Source organism: Panthera uncia, assembly GCF_023721935.1.
Source record: "Panthera uncia isolate 11264 chromosome A3 unlocalized genomic scaffold, Puncia_PCG_1.0 HiC_scaffold_11, whole genome shotgun sequence".
NCBI lineage: Eukaryota > Metazoa > Chordata > Mammalia > Carnivora > Felidae > Panthera > Panthera uncia.
The window spans coordinates 25,789,292-25,812,768 of NW_026057578.1; the positions used below are offsets into that span (position 1 = coordinate 25,789,292).

Here is a 23,477-nt window from a genome sequence, read left to right on the forward strand (position 1 = left end):
ATCATATTGCTGGTGTTGGTGCTACTGGTACTGTTGTTCTGAAACTGCTGGAAGAAGCAACAAGAAATTCTGTGGTTTCACAGGAAACCATAATTTCCGCAAGACAGAAAGGAGGTACACAGACAAGACTAAAAAAGTTCAAGTAAAAAACCTTCAGTCTTGAATTTGAATTGGAATCATCAGTAAGAACTCATGAAATATTTTGTCTTTGAACACACCAAACTTCCAGTTACAAAATAAAAAAATCACTAGGATGAAATGTACAGCATAGGGAATACAGTTAATACTATTGTAACACCTTTGGTGACAGATGATAGATTTATCAGGGTGATCACTTTGTAATGTATAGAACTGTAGAATCACTAGATTTTACACCTGAAACTAATATAATACTGTATGTCAACTACACTTCAATAAAAAATATAAATAAAAATAAAACAATCTTGCATGCCTGAAAAAAAAATACACACACATACACACACGTACATGTGTAAGTAAGCAAGCAAACTTTTGCTCTAGGTCACAATAGACTAACAGTTGCCAAACTTTCCCTCTTGCTATAAAGACCTAAGAACTGAACAGAATACATGAAAAAACTGTTTTCAACATTAGAAAACAGGCACTCAAGACTTATCCCTAAGACAAGAAAAACAAATAAACTGATTACTACAACTGCCCTGGCTTTCTGCCTGTGGGTTCAATGCAGACAACAGAGAAGAACAGGGGATCCCACGCAGAGCAGTGTGGTTTTCCTGAGCTGAGACAGAGATCAAAGTTCTGGGAGGCTGAGGTGGCTGAAAGTTGCAAAGCAGAATCACAGACAGGAGGAAGCTATGCAGAAAAAGACCTCCAGAAATCTGCATGGGGTGTCTGCATAGTACAGGTTCAAACTCCACAGGCAGGGCAATGAATGACGAATTAATTCCCAGAGCAGAAAGCCTAGGGAGGGAGGGTTAACAGCCAGCCAAAGGGGAGGGACATTGTTAAACATCTGAGGCATTTATAGTAGAGACCCCAGAAAAGAAATACCTTCTAATAGAGTTAAACTATCATTAAAGGCTAAACCTGCCCTGAGAAAGCTTAAAATCAAGCCTCCAAGAGAGTAACCTAACTACCTCCCAAAATAAAGCCCAACATTCTTGAAAGGAAGATAAATTGTAGTACCCAACAACGTAAATTTCACATTGTTCGGCATCCAAACAAAACTACTTAGATATGCCAGTTAAGCAGGAAAATGTGACCAATAAGCAGAATAGTCCACCAAGAGCAACAGACCAAGATATGACAGACAAGATGGAATTAAGAGACAAAGACTTAAAACAGCTAGTCTAAACACACACAACATGACCAAGAATTAAAAACCACAACATGAGCGGGGTCCACGCTGACACTGTGGAGTCTGCTTGGGATTCTCTCTCTCCCTCTCTCTCCCTCTCTGCCCCTCCCCTGCTCACTCTGTCTCTCAAAATAAATAAGCTTAAAAAACAAAAAAACCCGGGGGTGCCTGGGTGGCTCAGTGGGTTAAGCATCCGACTCTAGTTTTCAGCTCAGGTCACGATCTCACAGTTCGTGAGTTCAAACCCCACAACAGGCTCCACGCTGACAGCATGGAGCCTACTTGGGATTCTCTCTCTTCCTCTCTCTCTGCCCCTCCCTTGCTCGCTGTCTCTCTCTCAAAATAAACAAACTTAAAAAAAAAAAATCTAAGGAGACAACATGAAAAGAAAATAGAAGATATTTTAAAAAGTGGAATTTCTAAAGATTAAAACAATTATCTCTAATGAAAATTTCACTGGATGAGATTAACAGCAAGTTAGACACTGCAGGAAAAAAAAGGCCAGTAGCAACAGAAAGTATCCAAAATGAAGCACAGAGGATAAAGATTGGAAAAATTTAAGATACAGATCCTCAGTGATCTGTAGGATGATACAGAGTGGTCAAACATACATATATCCCGGAAGAAACAGGACAACAGGGGAAAAATTAAGGAAATTATGGTTAAAAATATTTCAAATTTGACCCACAGATCTGAGTTCACCATGGTACATGACCATCAAGTTGTCAAAATCTAAGATACAGAGAAAATTTTTAAAGCCTTCAACAGAAAAGAGAAGAACAAACAGAAGAACTGCCACAACATCAGAAACTATGCAAACCAGAAGACAAAGGATTGGTATCTTTAAAATGCTGAAAGGGAGGGGCCCCTGGGTGGCTCAGTGAAGCGTCTGCCTTTGGCTCAGGCCATGCTCCCAGGGTTTGTCAGTTTGAGCCCCGCACAGGGCTCTCTGCTGTCAGCACAGAGCCCACTTGAGATCTTCTGACCGCCCCCCTCTCTCTGCCCTTGCCCCGCTCACGCTCTCTCACAAAAATAAAAATAAATTAAAAAAAAAAAAAAAACTTGAAATGCTGAAAGGGAGAAACAAAAACAACTTTAAACCTAGAAATCAGTATCTAGCTAAAATATTCTTTAAGGCAAAACAAAGACTGTCATACAAAGAAAAACTGAGAGAACCTGTCACAGCAGACCTGCAGGACAAGTGTGAATGGAGGTTCTTCTGGAGGAAGGAAAATGGTAGCAAATGGAAACTTAGAAAATGAAGGAATAAAGAACTCCAGAAATGGTAAACGTGGGTAAAAATAACATTTCTCCCCACTTAAATTTTTTTTAAAAAGAACTGTTTAAAGCAAAGGTAATAATAATGTCTTGCAAAATGTAAGAAGTAAAATGTATAACAACAGCACAAAGGCTAGGAATGGGTAAGTGGAAGAACAGTATCATAAGAATCTTACATTTCACATGAAATGCTGTAATATTTTTTAAAGGTCATCTGTGGGGGCACCTGGATGGCTCAGTCAGCTGAGCATCTGACTTTGGCTTAGGTTATCATCTCACGGTTTGTGAGTTCGAGCCCATCGGGCTCGCTGCCAGTCAGCATGGAGCCCACGTAGGATCCTCTATCCCCCTATCCCTCTGCCCCACCCCCCCCGCACACTCTGTCTCAAAATAAATAAATAAGCTTAAAAAAAAAAAAGGTAATCACAAGGAGGAAACAATACAAATGTCCATCAACTGAGAAATGGATAAGCAAAATGTCGTAGATCCACACAATGGGACTTTATTCAGCAATAAAAAAGAAACAAACTGTTGATTTGATACACATTACAAGATGGCTAAATCTCAAATACCTCATACAAAGTAAAGGAAGCCGACTCCAAGGGCTACATAACATATGATTCCATTTATACGACTACAAGGATAGAAAACAAATCAATGGCTGCCAAGGAGTTAGGGTGGAGAGACAAGCAGATCACAAAAGGGCACGGGGGAAGGTTCCGGGGTGATGGTACTGCTCTGTATCCTAATTATGATGGCAATTTTGTTCGTCAAACTCAAAGGATTATAACCTAAAAAAGGGTGAATTTTACTGTATACAAATGTGAAGCTGAATTTTTAGGGGAGGGAGAAGCACATTAGCATTAACAGTTACTGGAGCAACTGCATTAAAGCCACTACAGCATTTCTTTAAAGAGCCCGATAAAATGTCAAAATGAATGTGAACTAAAAAAAAAAATCAAATGAACTTTTAAAAAACTTCACAGAATTGCACACTACTACATCAAAACGGGTTAATTCTACTGTATGTAAATTATGCCATAATTTAAAAACAGGAAGAAAAGCACAAAATACTATTTTACATCCACAATACTCAGGCTGTCAGGCAACAGGAATTCATATTCACTCCGAAAAGCAGCTGTACTTCCTAGTAATGCCCATCAGGTGCAAAGCCTACTTGTCAGTCCCATTCCCAGCAACACACACACCCCAGGGAAAGCTCCTCCACATGCACACCGGGAGACGCGTACAGAAGTACTCAGTGCAGCACTGTGTGTTACAAACCCAAAAACATACCAAGAAGAAAATGGACACATAAATCATGGTATATTCATACTGTAAGACAGCCCACAGCAGAAAATATGTGTGTCAATTAAACGCATCCGCACATTTCAAGCTCAGAAATGATAAAAAGCAACAACTCAGAGGAAAACACATGATTCTATTCACATGAAGATTATTTTTAGGGGCACCTAGGTGGCTCAGTTGGTTAAGCATCCAACTTCAGTTCAGGTCATGATCTCATGGTTCATGGGTTCGAGGCCCCCATCGGGCTCTGTGCTGGCCGCTCAGAGTCTGGAGCCTGTTTTAGATTCTGTGTCTCCCTCTCTCTCTCTGCCCCTCCCCAACTCGTGCTGTGTCTGTCTCTCGCAAAATAAACATTAAAAAAATTGTTTTAAAAATTATGCATCTCACAAGAAAAGAGTAAAGATAATATATTCGCAAAATAAAATACATCATGCCCAGTAGGTTTTATACACGTTCTACTAATAGAACAAATCTCTGTCTTAGACTACTACAGAGAATCAAGAGAGGGAAAACAGCATGGCTTGTTTTCACACCAAAACAGAACCAAGTTTGAAATCAAAATATCACAGATATATCACTTATGAATACAGATGTAAAAATCCTAAATAAATGAGTCATACTAAATCCAGCAATGTATGTTTAAAAAGACTAGGAATACAAGGACGTTTGAGCACTGGAAAAAAGTATCTGTTAACAGAATTTACTGTATTATCAAATTAAAAGAAATAAAATATGATACATTTACACAAATATTTATTGAGAGACAACAGTAACTAAAATTAAAAACCCGTCCTCTAGCAAAGTTTGCTCTACTCAAAGGAGACAAACGATAGCAAAACACAAAATACACACCTAATATCAGACCAAGTAGATATAAATATCAAGTAGAAAAACAAAAGGCAGGGAACAGGGGAGTACTAAGGGGTGGGGAGCGATGAGGGTACAATCTGAGCAAGACTTGAAGGGGCTGTGGGAGCAAGGCATGCACATACATGGGGGGAAAGCATGGCAGACAGCTGAAACAGTAAGGACAAAAGCCCTGAGAGAACAGTGGCAGCACGTTCAAGGACCACCAGGGAGGCCACTGTGTTCACCCAGCAGAGAGACCCAGGGGCAGAGTAAGAAGAAAGGGGATGAGAGTGAGGGTGCAGGCCAATCTTGTAAGAGCACTGCAAATGACTCCAAAGATTTTGGCCTTGACCCGAAGTGAACGCGAGGGAGGGTAAACCCTGGAGAGTTCTGAGCAGAGGAATGACATGATCTAACATAAAAAATAAAAATGAAAATGAAAATCTTCCTAGCTCCAGTGCTGAGGAGAGTGGCAAGAATGGAAGCAAGGAGACAACCAGGAGGTTATTATAATAATCTAGGGGAAAGACGATGGTTTAAAGCAGGGTGTGGGTGAGGGATAGTGGTAAAATGGGATATATTCTGAAAGTTAAGCAAACAGGATTTATTGATGATTACATATGCCATGATAAGAAAGGAGTCAAGACAACTCCAAGATTTCTAACCTAAGCCACGTAAAAGATGGAATTCCCCTTAACTGATTTAGGCAAAAAAAGGGTGCAACAGGTTTCAGGTGGGAAAATCCGGAGATTGGTTTCATACATGTTAATTTTGAGATGCCATTAGTATCCAAACAGAGATACTGAATAAGCAATTTAATAGATACAAATTTGATGTTCAGGGGGAAATACCCAGGGTGGAGATATAATCTGGAAGTTGTCGGTGAGAAAAAAACAGAGAAGCAAAGGAAACAAGTCAGCAAAACAAAGAAAGATGAAATCTAAGTGTTACAGAGGGAGGTACTGAAAAGAACCAAGTAGACTCATCCTCTAAATTCCAGAGTGCTCAGATTTTAAACCAGGTACTAAGGCAGACAAGGATGAGGAATTGTTAAAAGTCTGCATTAGGAGGAGACAGACACCCTTAATCTAGTACCATGCATTTAAGCAACAACTGCTCCCACTGCTGCAGGAGACGAGTGAAGCCACAAAACCACCACACACTGAACTCCCCACTAGCCTGACTCTTCAATAAAGAATAAGCCCTCAACCCATGTCATCAGACATTTGAGTAAGCCACATGGGGTGAAAAATGACACACACTAAAGTATACACCCATGGAAAAGAGCCTAAAAGCTTCCAGAGACAGGCAGCAGAACAAGGGCGGCGGGAGGAGGCACATACAGATGATCAGGAATAAATATGGCACTAATTTTCAAAAGCAACGCTGGGCCTACTGGGGCACCTGGGTGGCTCAGTCAGGTAAGTGTCCAACTTCGGCTCAGGTGATGATCTCACGGTTCGTGAGTTCGAGCCCCACATCAGGCTCTGTGCTGACCGCTTGCTCAGAGCCTGGAGCCCACTTCGGATTCTATGTCTCCTTCTCTCTCTGCCCCTCCCCCACTCATGCTCAGTCTCACTCTCTCAAAAACAAATAGATGTAATAAAATAAATTTTTTAAATAAACAAATTTTTTAAGAAGCAACACTGCGCCTTTTTTTTTTTTTGAGAAAAGAAAGCTTACATTTCACAGATTTTCAAATCCTTCATTCCATGGAAAAGAGATCCTGATAAACATTCCATACTATATATTTCAATTTTGATACTAAAACTTACTATCCTAAACCAATTTGACTGTTTGGCATAGAGAACTACTACCAGTCAAGTAGTAATGACCTCCTTCTATGTGTTTTTCCACTACATTTATCCAACAAACATTTACTGAGCACCTCCTATGATAGATGGTAAAGATATTTGAGGCCAAGAACAAAATAATGCAGATTCTCTACCCCAACACCTAGTCAGGAGACACCCTGTAAACAATCACCTAAATAATTATAGAATCATAGATGTGTAAGCGTTAAGTAAAATTCGGGGCCCAAGAGGAAAATCCAATTTAGAGATACAGGTCCTGAGGAACGAACATTTAAGATCTACAACCAGGGAAAAGCAGAAAAGAGTTCCAAATGGGAGACCCTAAAACTGGAAAGAACTTAAGAAGTTCAAAGAATAGAAAGAAGGGGAGTGTGGCTGAGCAAGGTTTGGATTTTTTTGGTAAATGCCATGGGAAACCACTGACAGGCATGAAAAAGACACGTGTCGTGGTCAAATTATGTTTTTTAAAAAGTCTCTCCGGGGCGCCTGGGTGGCTCAGTCGGTTAAGCGTCCAACTTCGGCTCAGGTCATGATCTCACAGTTCGTGAGTTTGAGCCCCGAGTCGGGCTCTGTGCTGACAGCTCAGAGCCTGGAGCCTGCTTCACATTCTGTGTCTCCCTCTCTCTCTCTCTCTGCCCCTTCCCTGCTCGTGCTGTGTCTCTCTCTCAAAAAAAAAAAAAACATTAAAAAAAAAAATTAAAAATAAATAAATAAATAAAATAAAAAGTCTCTCTGGCTACTGTGTGGATTATCAAGGAGCAAAGTGGACGCTGAGGGGACAACAGTGAAAGCAAGGAGCCCAGGCAAGAGCGATTTCAGTATCCGGCATATGAGGATAGCTTAAATTCAGGTGATGGGCAATGGGGATGGACACCAAAAAAAGTACAAGAGGTTAGAAGTAGAAGGAGAATTGTCCCTAGTTAATTTACCCAAGAAAAACTGGCACACAGAGTCAAAGACTAAAACAGAAGGGATTCGCTGACGCATAAAGGCACACATGTGAAAGCACATCTAGTCAAACTGAATCAAAAAAGCATCTTCCAGAACAGAAACACAGACCTTTTTTGCTCCCCATTCCTTTCCCGCCTCGTGATGCACAAGGAATTTAAAGATTCTCCCCATTTGAGAACCAACTCATCTAGTCAAAACTTCAAACCTCTTAAGCCTGTGCCCCATGTGTTGATACAAATCTTCAAATAACCACAAAGGTGACTTAGTTCCATTTACTTAAACTGTCTCGGACTGCTTCCCCATTAGTACAGGAATACAAGTATTTACGTTTCAATGCAAGAGGCCAATGCAAGAAGTATGATGCCTGTCTGCAGTACAATTAGCACTCAAATGTCAGTTTCCAGCTTTTCTTCCAGACTTCGCTAAACTAGAAGCAGCTACTTTGTCAGCCTGAACAAGCTCCTCAAAGAACTCTCCCAAAAAGTCTGATCTGAACGACTGAGAGAAGAGATCATACTCCCAGTTTCCATCCTGGCCGACCCAAAGAAAAGTGTGTATTTTCAAACACAGTCCCACGGAAGTCTGGAGCATGCACAATTTCCTCATGTTCCTAGAACCCCAGTGCTTTACAGTCACACTTTAAAAGTATAATTCTTTTGTTTCAAAAATACACATCACTTTAGCAACCCTGAAATTATCATCCTGCCCACCCGCTGAGCGACCACAAAACCGTTCCGGTGGCAGTGCTTTCGAAACCTGTGGTAGCTGACCTTTACCACACTTTATTATTACAGGGCTTTGAACTTCAGGAAGTAGAAGGACAAAAGGTAGTTCATCTCTTAGACATAAAACCAGAGTGTGACCAGGGCTCCAAAAACAATCAAGTTCTCTCTTCTCTCTGAGCTGGCTTGGAATCCTAACAACAGAATACCCCCTGTTCCACAGGCAGATCCAGACATCCCTTGAGAATTACTCAAATAAGGAACCTCTTACCAACTCAGGGGTCAAAGCCTCCATCGAAACCAAACTGCTGCTACTATCAACCAGAGCAAATGGCACTGCTCTACCAACTGGGCCTTCTGTGCAGACCTCCTACAGTTCAGAGTGGAACAAGGCTCGCAATAAAACGGTCTGCCTCCAGTAAATACCAAATGCATCACAAAGGAACAAGAAAAAAAATTATTCCATGTCGACTTACTTTTCACACAAAATAGTCTAGATGCTAGAATGTGAGCACAGGAAGGATCTTGACAGATTTTTTACTCTAGGAAGTTTTCAACAGAGTTCCAGGGTCTGGGAAAGATCCTTAAGTGCCTGGGGCATGGGTGGGGACACTACAACCCACAAGAGACGGAGAAGATGGGCCCTCATGCTTGTTTCAACCAGAGCAGTTTCACAGCCACCTATTTGTATCTTGCAGCTCCATTTCATGACATAAAAGGGTTTTACACCTGAAGTATTTAAACGACCAATCCATTTCAACTCCTGAGCGTTAGAGACAAAGAAGGATAAATGGAGATGTTCAGTAAGACCTGAGATGCTTTATACTAGAACCTAGACCTTGACTCCTAGTCTGGTGCTCTTACTGTCACCATGTATCGCTTATCCTAGCATAGACAAGAACACCTATGATCAGAAACGCCAATATAATTAATGCAGAGTGCAGAAATTCAACCAGCCATAACTAAAAATTCACATTCCAAACATGAAAAGCTACTTTAGTAAGCAAACAATTATAAGGTTTTTCACTAAAGACACTAAAACTGACACTTCGAGAAGTATCAAGGAACTCACAAACTGCTCCAAAAAGATGAAATGACCAAAGGTCAAAAAACCTGTAGAAAAATTCTTTATTCTAAATTGGCATAATGAAAAGAACTTAAACTCAAAAGGTGGGACCCTGGGTTCTACTCCCAACTTGGCCACAAGCATTTGTCACACAGATGTATAATCACGGATAAATTATTTAATTTGTTAGATGCTCTGTTTTCTATCTGCAAAATGAAAATGAACTGGATGATTTGACAGTCTTTTCTACACTAAAATTCTAAGATTCTAAGCATTTAAAAGATCATAGATTTGATAAGACTAACACAGACTATCAAAGACATTGTCTTAAAGTGTCACTACCATTTTAAATGAAAGTAGAAATTCTTTTTTGTAACAAGCCAAGACGATCAAAGTTCAAAACTCTAAAAGGAATAATAACATCGTATCTAAAACATACCTAAAATGTTTAAGCTGTTTCTAATGGCTCAGTTTCTGCCTTCCGCAATTAAGAGGAACCAGATTATGGCCATTGTCTGGGACAGATTTATTTCTAGTGTCAGCAGATTCTTTCACAGATTTATGTAGAACTGCTCTAAAGAGGGCAAGGGGGAAAAAAAGGTTCTTAGAAGTCGACTTGTTGAGCAAAAGAAAATATAACCCAAAACATGCATATTCTATTATAAAACTGATATAAAAGAAAGGTGAATTACAGGGAGAACTAGATAGCTAAGGTTTTGATGATACCATGATCTACTTTTCATCTAGCCAATGCTTACTAAGTACCTATTATGTGCCAGAGACAGGAGATACCATGAAAACAAAGTCCCTGCACTTATACACTAGTACGGAGAGACTAACAATAACCAAGTAACCAACAAGGTAATTTCTGATACTGATAGGGCTATGAAACAAACAAAAACCCTCCTAATGTTGTAGCGTTAGATGGGTAGAGATAACTTCACTGAAAAGATATTTTTGGATTAAGAACCAAAGGACAAAGGGGTGCCTGGGTAGCTCAGTCAGTTATGTGTCCAACTTCAGCTCAGGTCATGATCTCACAGCTTGTGGGTTTGAGCCCCGCATCGGGCTCTGTGCTGACAGCTCAGAGCCTGGAGCCTGCTTCAGATTCCATCTCCATCTCTCTCACTCTGCCCCTCCCATGCTCTCACACTGTCTCTTTCTCTCTCAAATATAAATAAACAGTAAAAAAACAAACAAAGGACAAGAAGTCACCATAGAGCTTTATAGTAGAAGGGCTAGCAAGTGCAGGGCCCTATGCTGGACACAAGTCTGGGGGGTTGAGAAACAAAGTAAAGACCAGGACGGCTTTAGTGACGACCAAGGGAAAAGTACCAGGACAACACATCACAGAGTAGGCAAGGGCCAGACACGATAGTGACATGATATAATCTGCTTTATATATTTATGTATTTACTTATTATTTTGAAAGAGAGCACATAAGCATGCATGTGCAAGGGGGCGGGGGACAGAGGGAAAGAGAAATCTTAAGCAGGCTCCACACTCAGCACAGAAGCTGACAAGGGACTCGATCCCACAACCCTGGGTTCACGACCTCATCAGAAATCGAGTCTGACGCTTAACCAAATGAGCCACCCAGGTGCCCTGTGATTTGCATTTTTAAAAGACCACTCTGCTTGCCGTGTATGTATCAAAAGTCAAATCAAAATGTTCTCTGATACTGCCTTTCAAATGACAGTCTCCATGATTTCACCGTATCTAAGTCTAGGCTTACTTCATTTGTTCTTTCGGTACTTAACAGTAACATAAATAGCTTTGAAACTGCTGTAAGTGTGGAGCTGTACCTGAATATTTTAATTGTAGTTATATAAACATTGTGAGGCTGCAATAATCATTGCTCTCTCTTCCTCCATTTGCTTTTTCCTTTCTTTTATTTGCAAACTGTGGATTTTAATGGATGGATACTTCAAGTACGGTCACCTATTTCCTAAAGATGTTTTTTATACTTAAAAAAAAAATGCTCTACATATTATAAAGATCCAACTGGGCTTGTTAATTGGGTTAAAAGACCCTGAAGGGTAAGCCCTATATCTTACACAGGGTATAATAAAGTGCGAATAGCCCTAAGTAACAAAAGTGATGTATCGATGTGAGAATCATTCCACGAAAAAAAAAACAAAACTGAACAATGTTCACGTGACTGCAGTTATGCCTGACAGTAAGTGCTGTAAAGTCCAATATAGGCAACACTCACCAGTGACACAACCACCAAGTCACAAAATCATAGTAGTAGTTCAGCATCAAAGTCCAAAAATGTAGAATACTACAAAGAAGCTCAGAGTGGCTTTATAAGAACAGGGAATCCCAAGTGTAAACAACAGTATGAATCCTACCTCTAACTAATAATGGACACTGACAGCTGACTTCAGGAAAGGCTTAAGGAAAGCAATTCAAATCAAGAATTCAAAACATGGGGCACCTGGGTGGCTCAGTCAGTTGAGCATCCGACTTGGGCTCAGGTCATGATCTCACGGTTTGTGGGTTCGAGCCCCGTGTCAAACTCTGTGCTGACAGCTCAGAGCCTAGAGCCTGCTTCGGATTCTGGGTCTCCCTCTCTCTGCCCCTCCCCCACTCGCACTCTGTGTGTGTATCTCTCTCTCTCTAAAAAATAAATGAGCATTAAAAAAAAAAAGAATTCAAAGCCTGGATAGATTTCATCTATCCCATCCATCCTTGAGGACTAGCTCTGGGGACTGATGTAAACATCTATATATAAAGTGTCAAATGTACCATCACATGACACAAAACTAACTTTTATCAGACAAGAAACCCTGTGGCATACCCAAAAGGACTCCAGCTTATCAGTAAACCTTTGGTAATCATAGATACAGCCACACAAATGTATCCAGAACTGAAAAAAATTCCTGTTTTCCACGAAGTAGCAAAATCACATGGATGGATAGAATTCTGACCTTGACGGCCCCACTAGAAGATATTTCCAAGCAGAGAACAGAAAATCTAGAAGCCATCCTGCACATGCTTTTTCTTGACACATAAAACTTAGGCAAAGTAAATGGCACAGGATTTCAGAGGTATCACTAGAAATCTTCCAAAGAAGCCTGATTCAGATTCTGTGTCTCCCTCTCTCTCCGCCCCTCCCCCACTCGCACTCTGTCTCTCAAAAATAAATAAACGTTAAAATTAAAAAAAAAAAAAATCTTCCAAAGAAAAAATGGCAAACGCAATTAAATAAGTTGTGCCTTCCTGCCCCTTATTATAGGCAAGACCCAGACCCAACTACTACTATACCACACATCCCATCACTTCCACCCTCCATTGCTGAGTGGCTCTGTACCACAACCTGGGAACAGTAGACATGATCCAACAGTGCAAACAAAAAGCTCTGGAAATAACCAAGATTTCTACACTTTTATTAGTCCTTCAAAAATGTATTTAATTCCACAAGACAAATGACCTGAACTGCTCAAAAATATCAATGCCATAAAGGACAAAACAAGGCAAGGGAACTGTTCTACATTAATAAAGATTAAAGAGACATGTCAACCAACTGAAATGCATGATTCTTGACTGGATACTGGACTGAAAATATAAGCTATAAAGAATATTTGGGAGGGGCGCCGGGGTGGCTCAGTCGGTTAAGCATCTGACTTCGCCTCAGGTCATGATCTCACTACTCGTGGGTTCAAGCCCCACATCAGGCTCTGCGCTGATAGGTCTGGAGCCTGCTCTGGATTCTGTGTCTCCCTCTCTCTCTGCCCCTCCCCTGCTCCTGCTGTCTCCGTCTCTCAAAAATAAATAAAATGTTGAAAAAAAATTTTTAAAGTAAAAAAAATAAAAAGAATATTTGGGGAAGTAGGGACAATTTGAATATGGATTACATATTAAATACTACTGTATCAATGTTAGTTTTCTTGACTGTGATAATAAAATTATGGTTATGTAGAATAATGAAGTACCAGTTCTGGCTAATACTTGCAAACAGTTTGGGGGGGGGGGGGGGGGGGAGGGGAAGGCATGCATATGTAGAGAGGGATAAAGCAAATGTGGTCAAGTTATAAAGACAAAACTCAGTTCTTACCCTCAAGGTGTTCATAGAAAAAGGTATTTCTCCTCCCAATATAGAAATATGCCATCAACATGCATATTTGTTATATATGCAATACAATCATAATTATACATACCTATGTACCATTATGTTATATACAACAATATATAATAGAAAAATGCCATTAACGAGCAATTGAAGATAACCTAAAGAAACACCAAAAAAGCTAGCATTTATTAAGGACTGGTTCTGTAGCAGGGATGCAGACACTACCATAAAGAAGAGTTAAATCTGTCCCAGGTTATAAACCTAGGTTTTGAACTCAGGGCTCTGTCTCTACCAAGGCTCGGTTCCTGACCCTACATTATGCTGCCTCTTAACAAAAAAAAAAAAAAAAAAAAAAGCCAAAATATTATAAATAATATAGAAAACAGCACAGACATGGAATATAAGATGCATCTGAAATATACATAAAGTATACATAAAGATCAAATTTTATGATAGCAGGTTATGTAACTGGTATTTGCTCAAGTGTTTAATTTGAATTAAAGAAAATAAGTCCATCAAGAAAATAAAACAAGGGGCGCCTGGGTGGCTCAGTCGATTGAGCGTCTGACTTCAGCTCAGGTCACAATCTCACAGCCCGTGAGTTCGAGCCCCACATCTGGCTCATTGCTGTCAGCGCAGAGCCCACTTCTGTCCTCTGTCCCCCTCTCTCTGCCCCTCCCCTGTTCACACTCTCTCAAAAATGAATAAACATTTAAAAAGGAAAGAAAAGGAAACTAAAAGGGAAAAGTCTGTATATAGACTATTGCAATTTATAACCACATTATGGACGCAGTAAAAGGGTCAGCATCAAATTTTCAGCTTCCTCAACAGGTCATCTTATGACTAAATCAGGTCAGCAAACTACAGCCCCAAGCCAAATCTGGCCCTCTCACAGTCTTTGAAAATAAAGTTTTATTGGAACACAGCCTGTCCATCCCTTTATGAATGGTCTATGGCTGCTTTATTGCTACAATGGCAGAGGTGAAGAACTACGATAGAGACAGTATGATCCCCAAAACCTAAAAGATTATCTGGCGCTTTACAGAAAGTAGGTCAACCCCTGGTTTAAATGATAGCCATATAAGCTAGCCTCCTTAGTGCAGCAGGCAGCATGTCAGTCTCCTAAATGACAGCCATGTATATCACAAGTAATAGAAAAATAATTAGCCTGTTCATTTCAGCTCTATTTAAGCTTTATTATGAACTCTACCTGACTTAACTTCTCTTCCTTTGTAATTAGCGTCACTTAGAAAACACTAATGAGTTTTTGAATTTCCACAAGTATGTTCACACGTCAGTTATTTTCCATAGAGTAGGTCTTATTTTAGCTGCCCAGTAATTTATCTTTCACAATACTATTACAAACAAAACCCTAATTAAAGCACATTTGCAGTTATCCCCACACATACTTATCCCTCCATTGCACACAATCTGCAAAGACATAGACAAAGAAAAGATGAATACAGACAAAATAGCTGATAGGACTAAATAATTCCTAAAACCCTGTTCGCCCTAGAACATCTCAAGGTGCCATTTGGCACCAACAGAATCAGAATCACCTGCCTATTAGAAATGTAAATTGATGGGCCTCATATCAGACCTACCAGGAGACTTACACTAAAAGTTTAAGAACAGAGTTGCTATTACTTACCTTGAGTGTGAAAAGGCTGATTCGGCCGGGCAGTTTATAAAATAGCCCCTCTCCTCCTCTTGAATTGGAATGTAGCATGGCATTGAGACATGCAAGAGGGGATGTCCCACTGTGAAAACATACAAGGATGGATGAGGGCTATATAAATCTATATGCCTACTTACTCAAAGATCTAATACCCTCTAACTCGTTCTTAAACCAAGAAGAAAAGAGCAAGAAATATAGCAGAATAGGCCCATAACAATTCCACTTTGAAAGTAGTAAAACAGCAACGAATGAAGTTCCCATCAATCACACCCGGATAAGACATGTCATGTGATTCCCTTGTTCCACACCTGACACTTCCTTAGTGCCTTTTGACAATACCAACCAAGTTCTCAAGAGACTTAGAAAAAGCACACAATGACTGTTGAAGTTCAACGAGTCTTTTTAAAAAACACAGTACCCAGTATTTTTATTAAATTTTAATATTAATTAAAAAGAAATCTGTGTTTCCTTGCCTCTGTATTCCAACCTGTATGTATCATGCTCAGAAGCTGCCACATATTATCAACACAAAGACCACAGAATCAATGCCAGCGTCCAAGAAAATAAGCATACCTTTTCATCCCCAGTTAAGTATTTTCTAATAAGCACACAAAAGAATATTTCATTTGCTTTTCCTCTATTCTCAAGGGGAAAGGATGGGTTTTATTCTACATCTACCCAGGAGCAATCACTTAAGTTGGAACATAAAAAGAAAAGTAAGTCAAATGGACTTGGTACCCAACAATGTTCAAACATTAAACCAAGAAAGATAAAAAGGGAAAAAGAATTATTAAGCTATCTCACAGTCCCTGCTACAACAGTTGCTTCCAAAACAATGATAACTGAGTTGGAGGCTACTTACTGAATCTTAAAATAGAACAGCTGTCAAAAACACACACAAACGTCCATTATTAACACTAACAGAGTGTGGCACCTGCACGTTAGTGCTAGGGTTCACCTGAGCACCTTCTCTTCCCTCTCCCCAGTATGCAGAAAATATATAAAGATCTTAAGTAAAGCCTCTTAAGATTTTTCGGAACCAGAGGCCTTAATTTATGCAGTGTTAAAAATAAATTCTGAGTCTAAAAAAGCCATTTAAAAAAAAAACCTATTACTTATTCTGCTTTGGAACACACTGGATGCTAAAAAAAAAAAAAAAAAAATTCACCAAGAACCAATCTCTAAAAGGAACCTTGTGCAGAATCTGGAGTATCCGGTGGGTGTGCTAGCATCTCTGCTACGAGGGGGCGTGGCATGCCGGCAAAGTCCTTCAGCAGAACAGTGACTCCCACACACTAGACCTCTGTCTACAAATTACAGAGCTGCTCACTCATCACGAGCTACCATGACTGCTTCCCTAATTCCTATAAGAGCAAGGAGCAGAAACAATTTAAGGTTCTCAGTTCCATCTGTCCCAAAGGGACTAATTTACCTTCTATAGGTATAGTGGTCCAACAGCAGTGCAGACGGCAGCATGATGGGAAATAGCCCGTAAAAACAAAAATAAAGCACAATTATAACGCTACACAGTGCACAGGTACTATTTAAATGAATGTGATCTAGGTAATCCTGGTCTTCCCTCCCCACAAACTGTCAACTCGAGAAGATTTGAACTGATGACTGGAAAGTGAGGATCTTTTGACCCTAAAAGGTCAATTTCAAGCAGATAAAGCTGAACCAGCAAAAACATATGTTGTTTGTTCTGAGTCCCAAGAAGGGACACTGTTGTGCTCTCCTCTTTCATTTAAATTAAAAACAAAACAAACAAACAAACAAACAGGTTGGGGTGAGAGTGAAGAGAGAAAAGGATTAAAGACAGCTGCTGATTTGCATGCCTGCAACTCCTCTGGTTTCTAACTTGTTGCTGCTTTAGGAAAACTACATCACAGGAGACTAAAATCAAGGTCACTCTAAAATTTAGTACATTCCCTACGATAAATGGCTAGAATCAGTAGGGAGGAAAAAAAGGTCAGTGGCTGTTATAGTGATGAGACCACCCTTCTTTGATCCTAAAATAAAGGACTTCAGAGATATAGAAAGAAGGGCAGAAAAATACAGAAGGGAAAAAAAGAAGGAAGTTTTAAACAAGACAGAGCCTATCAGGGTCTGCCCCTTCTCTATTACTAAAATGCGCAATAGAGAATACAAAAGACAATGTGCAGACTCCTTACACAAAGAACACATTCCGTGTCAAGATTTAAAGAAGAACAAGAAGAAAAGGGAAACTGCTACATCTCTAATGAAAACAAATGGATGTTCACCCACTCTCACCCTCCACTCAGAGGAGACACAGCCTGGGAGATAGTTCCATACCACGCCAGGCGTGGGGCAGGAGGGGGGGGGGGGAGGAGGCATATGTGCACTTACTCATGTCCCTATGTATCTACAGAAAGACACAAGTCCTATGAAATCCTCATGCTGAGCAGCAAGAACAATACATTATTTAAGAAATGTTGGCTGCTATTGTTTAAAAAAAAAAAAAAAAGAACAATACAAACCTCATTTCCTTTAGTCCTTCTGCTTCTATGACCTGCAGAATCTGTTTTGGTGTCATTGGAGCATCTGAGTAGTTTTCTAGTACCTGAAGAAGAAATAAAATGTTCTGATTTCAGTGTGTAATTTCCATTTATATCCATCAGTCTGTATCACTGGCTACAGTTCTGCTGTGAGATACCACTGCTGACAATTTAGTCCCTCCATAGTTAAAACTGCTTCAGGAACCAAATTACGTATGTATCTATCTAGTTGCTAAAAGTCACTGAAATTAGCATAAAGTCTAATTCTTAATTCTAAAAACACACATCTTCTTAGCATACATGCTCTGGTACGTGGGTGGGGCCTCAGCAACCCTGGTTACCGCCTAACCTCACGTTGTTCACATGACTAAACCACAGAATACGTAGGGCTATACAATAAATGACAAGACAGAAATACATTCAGATTTTCTTTCCCAAGGAAGTCTGTTTAGTAGCCGTATTTTTTTTTTTAATTTTTTTTTTTTTAATGTTTATTTATTTTTGAGACAGAGAGAGACAGAGCATGAGCAGGAAAGGGGCAGAGAGAGAGAGGGAGACACAGAATGCGAAGCAGGGTCCAGGCTCTGAGCTGTCAGCACAGAGCCCGACGCGGGGCTCGAACTCACGGAGTGTGAGATCATGACCTGAGCCGAAGTCCGACGCTTAACCGACTGAGCCACCCAGGCGCCCCTAGTAGCCGTATTTTTAAGTGATGGTTTTTGCCACTGTGTTGTGAAATCCTGGTGATAACTGCCACGGTACATTTTGCCATTTGGCAACATGATGCTCTGATTCTGCATGATGGGGGCAGGCAAAGCAATGGGAAACAGAGCATCCCATTTACGTTGGCATCATCTGCAACAGGGTCGTGGCAGCAGTTTCTTAGTGAGCAACCACATCTCTCTCACATGAAGGTGCAGGGAAGTTCTGGAAATGCTGTCCTTCTCGGGGAGAAAAAAGAGGCTGCCAGTAGCTTTGTACTGTCTCTACCAGTAGCTGCTGACGTAACTCCAAACCACACCAATACCTTGCAGTCACTTTAACAACTGTAACAACTAAGTACTACTTTGTCTCAAATAAAATGTAAAGCAAGCAGTCTGACAGGACTGTTGCTAAAGGTTCTCCCTATGGAAGAACATGAGCCCCCAGCGCTAATGGAAGTAAGTCATGCTTTGGAGAAGCAGGTGCTGAAATAAAGCCCCTATTTGCCATGGTCCCATTGTTAACCTCTCTTTTCAATTTTTACATTCTCTTCGGGTAGCATTAGCACCTCTCGTAGCTTCAACTACTACCTATATTCTGCTAACTCCCAAATATTTACCTCTGGCCTGGGTTTCTCCCCCAGCTTCTGATTCAAACATTCAGGTCTGTACTGACATTCCCCCCTTGATCATCTGTTCTAATCTAACTGGCAACTCCAATTAATCGTGCCTCTTCCTCCATATCTCTGCCCTTGATTGACAACCTGTCTACTCACCTAATGCAGAAACCTAGGCAGCACTCCTACTCTCGCCTGTCCCCAGTTCCTTCCCTGACCCGATATACAGGCCCTTCACTAATACTCCCATAACCAGCCCCGCTTTCCTCAAATGCATTCTTCCTTCTCTGCCATCCTTCACTTAACAAATACATGAAATATTTACTTGTGCCAGGGACAATTCTAGGAATTCAACATAAACAAGACCAAATCCCAGCTACCTGCTATAGTCTGAGGTCAACCCTACAAAACAAACCTGCCCTCATCACTTTCCCACCTTAAACTCCTTCAAAAGCAACCTAATCATATACAGGAAAAGCTGAAGCTTCTGAAGAGTTCACCACCTCACTGGAAAAGCACAGGCTATATAGAACCAGACGGACCTGGATTCAAATTCTTGCCTGCTAAACTTGGGCACCTTATCTACCCAACTTGAGCCTAAATTCCCTCACTTGTGATGGAAGGATACTGATGTCTTCCTGTAAGAGTTGTTAAACAGATTAGAGATAATGGAAGTAAGTGCCTATGGTGCCTGGCACACGAGCTCCTCAGAATCCGGTGCCTGCCTGTCTCTCTACCTCACTGCCAAACTGATAATCCACAAGCTTCACGTTCCAACAACTGTGTGTAGTTCTACCCAATTCCCACACTCTCCACCCTGTGCACAAGCACATGTGCGAGCGCACACACACGACTGCTATTTCTTGTCACTAGCTCCTGCTAACATCATCTGTGATGGCCCTAACTTCCGCTCACCCTTCAAGATTCAGTTTGGAAAGCACCTTCCTCCAGGAAGCCTTCTCTGATCCCTGCCAAGCAGAGTTAAATGTCTGCTTTCAGTGTCCTCCTAGTCCACAACACATAATTTACCTTCCAAAGTAGGGCACTTGTGAGTGAAAGAGAGAAAGTAGTCATAATTATGCCTGGACAATAAGCATGAACCAGGATGTCTGTTTATCATTTGTACATCTACAATGGCACTTAGAGAGCAAGGAGTAAAATGCTACTCATGGGTCTAGACCTTCTCCACTCCCAGAAGACCATAAGCTCCTCAAAGGCAAACCTTACTCACCTCTGTATTCTAAGAACCTAAGAGCCAAGTTAAGCAGTGCTGACTTGAACAAATCCACAACAAACCCTGGTTACAAGCTACTAATGCTCACTGCCACAAGTATCACTTCTTTGATACTAAATGTGAGTTGAGCTAGTCAATTTCTGTACCATAATTTTTTTTAAAAAAAGAAGCATGACTCTGAAAAATCAGTTACCAATTATTTAAGCAACAGTCAGGATGAGCCTGAGAATCTGAGAGAAAACAAAATCTCTAAAACGAAGTTACATCAAAAGATACAAAGTATTCACTTTTATTATAATTGTATATGCCTCCAGCTTTTAGTACAAGAACAATTCAGCAGTGTTCTATTCCTAGTCTCTTTCTAACACACTTTAAAAAAAAAGTATCTCTTCTCCTACTTCAAAGAGAAAAAAAAAAAATGTTTGATGTAAGAATGGTCAGTCATGAATCAAAGTGAAAGATAAAGCGTACAATGAAGAGTGTCTCAAAGCCAGGGAGAATCCATTTAAGGACATTCAATTTAAAGGGAAACCCCCTTGGCTATTTCTCCCAAACAAATTGTTCCTAACAAGCAAGAGGATTTACACTATCCAACCCTCTAAAGTCTACCTCTTATGTCTAGAAAAGACAATACTACAGAATGTTTCAAAGAGGAGTATCTACTTCTCAACAACATAATTAACATCTGCAAAAATCAATCTCTTGAGGTATACTACCCTACTGAACTTCTCCAGGAGTCTCTTCTTTCCTACCCAAATAGTTTTTAAAAGAGTTCCCAGTATCACTCTAGCCACGAATCTAATCAAGGTCAGGAGCAATATGAAACCGCCCCAAAGCAAGTGCCTCTGATTGCCATGGCAAGCAGTCCAAATTCACCTGTCCAAAGAGTAGATTTAATCAACCTCCCTACCCTTACAGCTTTCTCTAGTCAAGATGCTCTCTGTCCAGCATAAGCTCTCACAAACTCTCTAGCACTCCAGGTTGCAAAAATTTTCTTTACATGGGGAGAGAACGCTAAAAAGTTACCCCTCACCCACCAAGTGGTCCCATCCAAAGGGACAGAAAATTCTAACAGAAAAACAATACAGATATGCACAATTATGCACCCATGTTTCCAAAAGTCCTCTTTCACATGTTCAAGGGCACTACAAAGTAATTCCCATTCATATTATTCTTTAACGAAGAGCCATAAAACAAAAAGAGAACAAAAAGAGAAAGAACTCGGATAATCTGGCATGCAGTTGAGCCAATGGTAAAACAGAAACAGCAATCTGGATACTGGCGTTCAGATCACATCACAGTTAAGTTCGAGAACCTGAAGAGGCTTAACAGAATAGTGGACCCCAAGTTCCCGAAGTCTTTCATCTAGTAAGAGCCAACAGAGCTTTGAGACAAACTTTAAAATTCCATCAGAACATAAATAACACAGGATTTAAAGGTACTTTCACCTACCTCTAACAAGTAACTCTGGCAAGCAAATTTCCTCTTGGTGCCCAGAGTCATAAACACCTACATAACAGGGACTCGGGAGGAGAATTCCAATGAACACCCAAGAGTCAACCTCGAGGAGAAAGAGAGCAAGCACATCCTTTGGCTCTCCCCTACTCTCCTTCAGGCCTAAATTTGTTTCCAAGTGAAGCAACACTGGAGAAATCCTAAAATTTCCAAGAGATCTCAAAGCCAGCCACAGCTTTCAATTTTGACCGAATCAAAAAAATATTTAGGAACTTCAAAATCTCCAATTTTCATATGCCAAACCAAAACAAATGAACTGAAGCATGAAACTTGAGCACACAAACAACTGCTATTTCTGTTCACTGGGCAACAAGTGCCTGGGGAAGACAATCAGGAACACCAGTGAAAATTCTCTTATAAACCCAACAGCTTTAGTTCTTGTAAGTCAGTAACTGAGCTTCATACACCCCAGGTAAGAAGAAGGCGTACCTACCACAGACCTGTAACAACACTCAACACACAGCCATCTCTGTCTGCACACCTCTGAGGCAGGAACCTCACTTCCCAAAATAAAGCAAAAGACTAGAAGCTGAAGCTTCCCTCACCATCAAAAAGTCAATTATAGTAATTACGTATCAACTACAGGGTGCCAAGAGGAATGTATGCTATCCACACTATAACCCTGCTATGTGACACTTGAGGAAGTGACATCTCTGGGAGAAGTATGAACTATTACTATTGTCATCCGCAAGATTTTATGAGAACACGTCTCACAGTATCTTAGCTTTGTGGGTGCAAATCCAAAAGGAAGGTATTTCACTTACAAGTCCTCTGACGCTGTGAAAAAACTCACAACCCTCCTCACCAGGCAGCTTCCAACACTCAAATTCCAAACACTCTCTCCTTTGCTAAGTTCTCAGCGAGCAGTATCTTCAAACAGAGGTACTTGGTCTTTGTCCAACACTTCATGTCTACATGCACCAGTACGCTAAGGAGTGGACTCACACATACATTCTTTGCAAAGTAGAGGCACTCTGTGCACAGTGCCTATCTGGCTCCAGTCTGGCTTAGGAAGTAAAACACTCTAGTCAGCGTTTCTCAAAGTGCGGTCCGGGGCCACCTGCATTACAGGCAACACAGGAACCTGGTTAAAATGAAGACACTCAGACTCTACTCCGGAACCTCGGACTCAGAAGATCTTAAGTAGGGCCCTAGGACGAGCGTTCCTAAAAACCTCCCAGATGTCCAAGACGCTAAAGTTTGAGAACCACTACTCAAGGTTCCAGCAGGGAGTAAGCACTTGCTTCCCTCCATACACCTGGTTTAGATTGGGAAGGCTCAAAATGCCACTCGCGTCCTCAAAATTGGGGGTGTTTTCCCACCCCTGGAGTCAAACGCACCACCCCATTGCCCACCAGGAGGCGAGGGAGGAGCTTCCGACCCTTCCCGGAAACCTAACTCCCCCGAGTGCGTAAACGAAGCTTCCCCAGACCCCCAGACGCTGCCAAATAGTGGGGGAGGGGAGGGAGGGGAGGCTGGGGCCCCGCCGCCCAGAGAGGGAGGAGTCGGCCCTGCCAGCTCGCCCCTCCGCAGGAATTTAAGGGGTGGGGGGAGCCGCAGAAAAAGGCGCCACATCCAACCGGCGGGGGACCTCTCCCCCCCCAACGGGGGGGGGGGGGGGGGGGGGGTCCCGTTCCTAGAGAATTGGTGGCCCCGCCCCCTCCTGCAGTGGGCAGGGCCTCGCCCCTCCCCCTCCCGGTGGAGGGGGCTCGGCGAGCCCACCCCCCGCTTCCCCCACTGAACCCCCTCGGCGACCCGCCTCACCAGGCGCGCGGCCTCGGCCCACGTGCGCTCCTTCTTCCTCTTCTGTTTGTCCT

The 23,477-nt window shown here is 41.3% G+C and overlaps 1 protein-coding gene across 3 annotated transcripts in view; it reads right to left on the reverse strand.

The window, feature by feature from the left end:
- ASXL1 (ASXL transcriptional regulator 1) overlaps window positions 1-23,471 on the reverse strand; it is a 73,425-nt gene extending 49,954 nt beyond the window's left edge. For 2 of the 3 annotated variants that reach the window (XM_049650011.1, XM_049650013.1), the window contains exons 1-3: window positions 21,598-23,241; window positions 17,576-17,658; window positions 15,051-15,159 (exon numbers count right to left, since the gene is read on the reverse strand). In XM_049650011.1, the coding sequence (XP_049505968.1) occupies window positions 15,051-15,159; window positions 17,576-17,658; window positions 21,598-21,648 (243 nt within the window). In that variant the 5' untranslated portion in view covers window positions 21,649-23,241. Of the gene's footprint in view, window positions 1-15,050; window positions 15,160-17,575; window positions 17,659-21,597; window positions 23,242-23,424 lie in introns of those variants that run through there. The other variant, XM_049650012.1, reaches the window with a different exon arrangement.
- Between the last annotated feature and the right edge of the window lie 6 nt (window positions 23,472-23,477).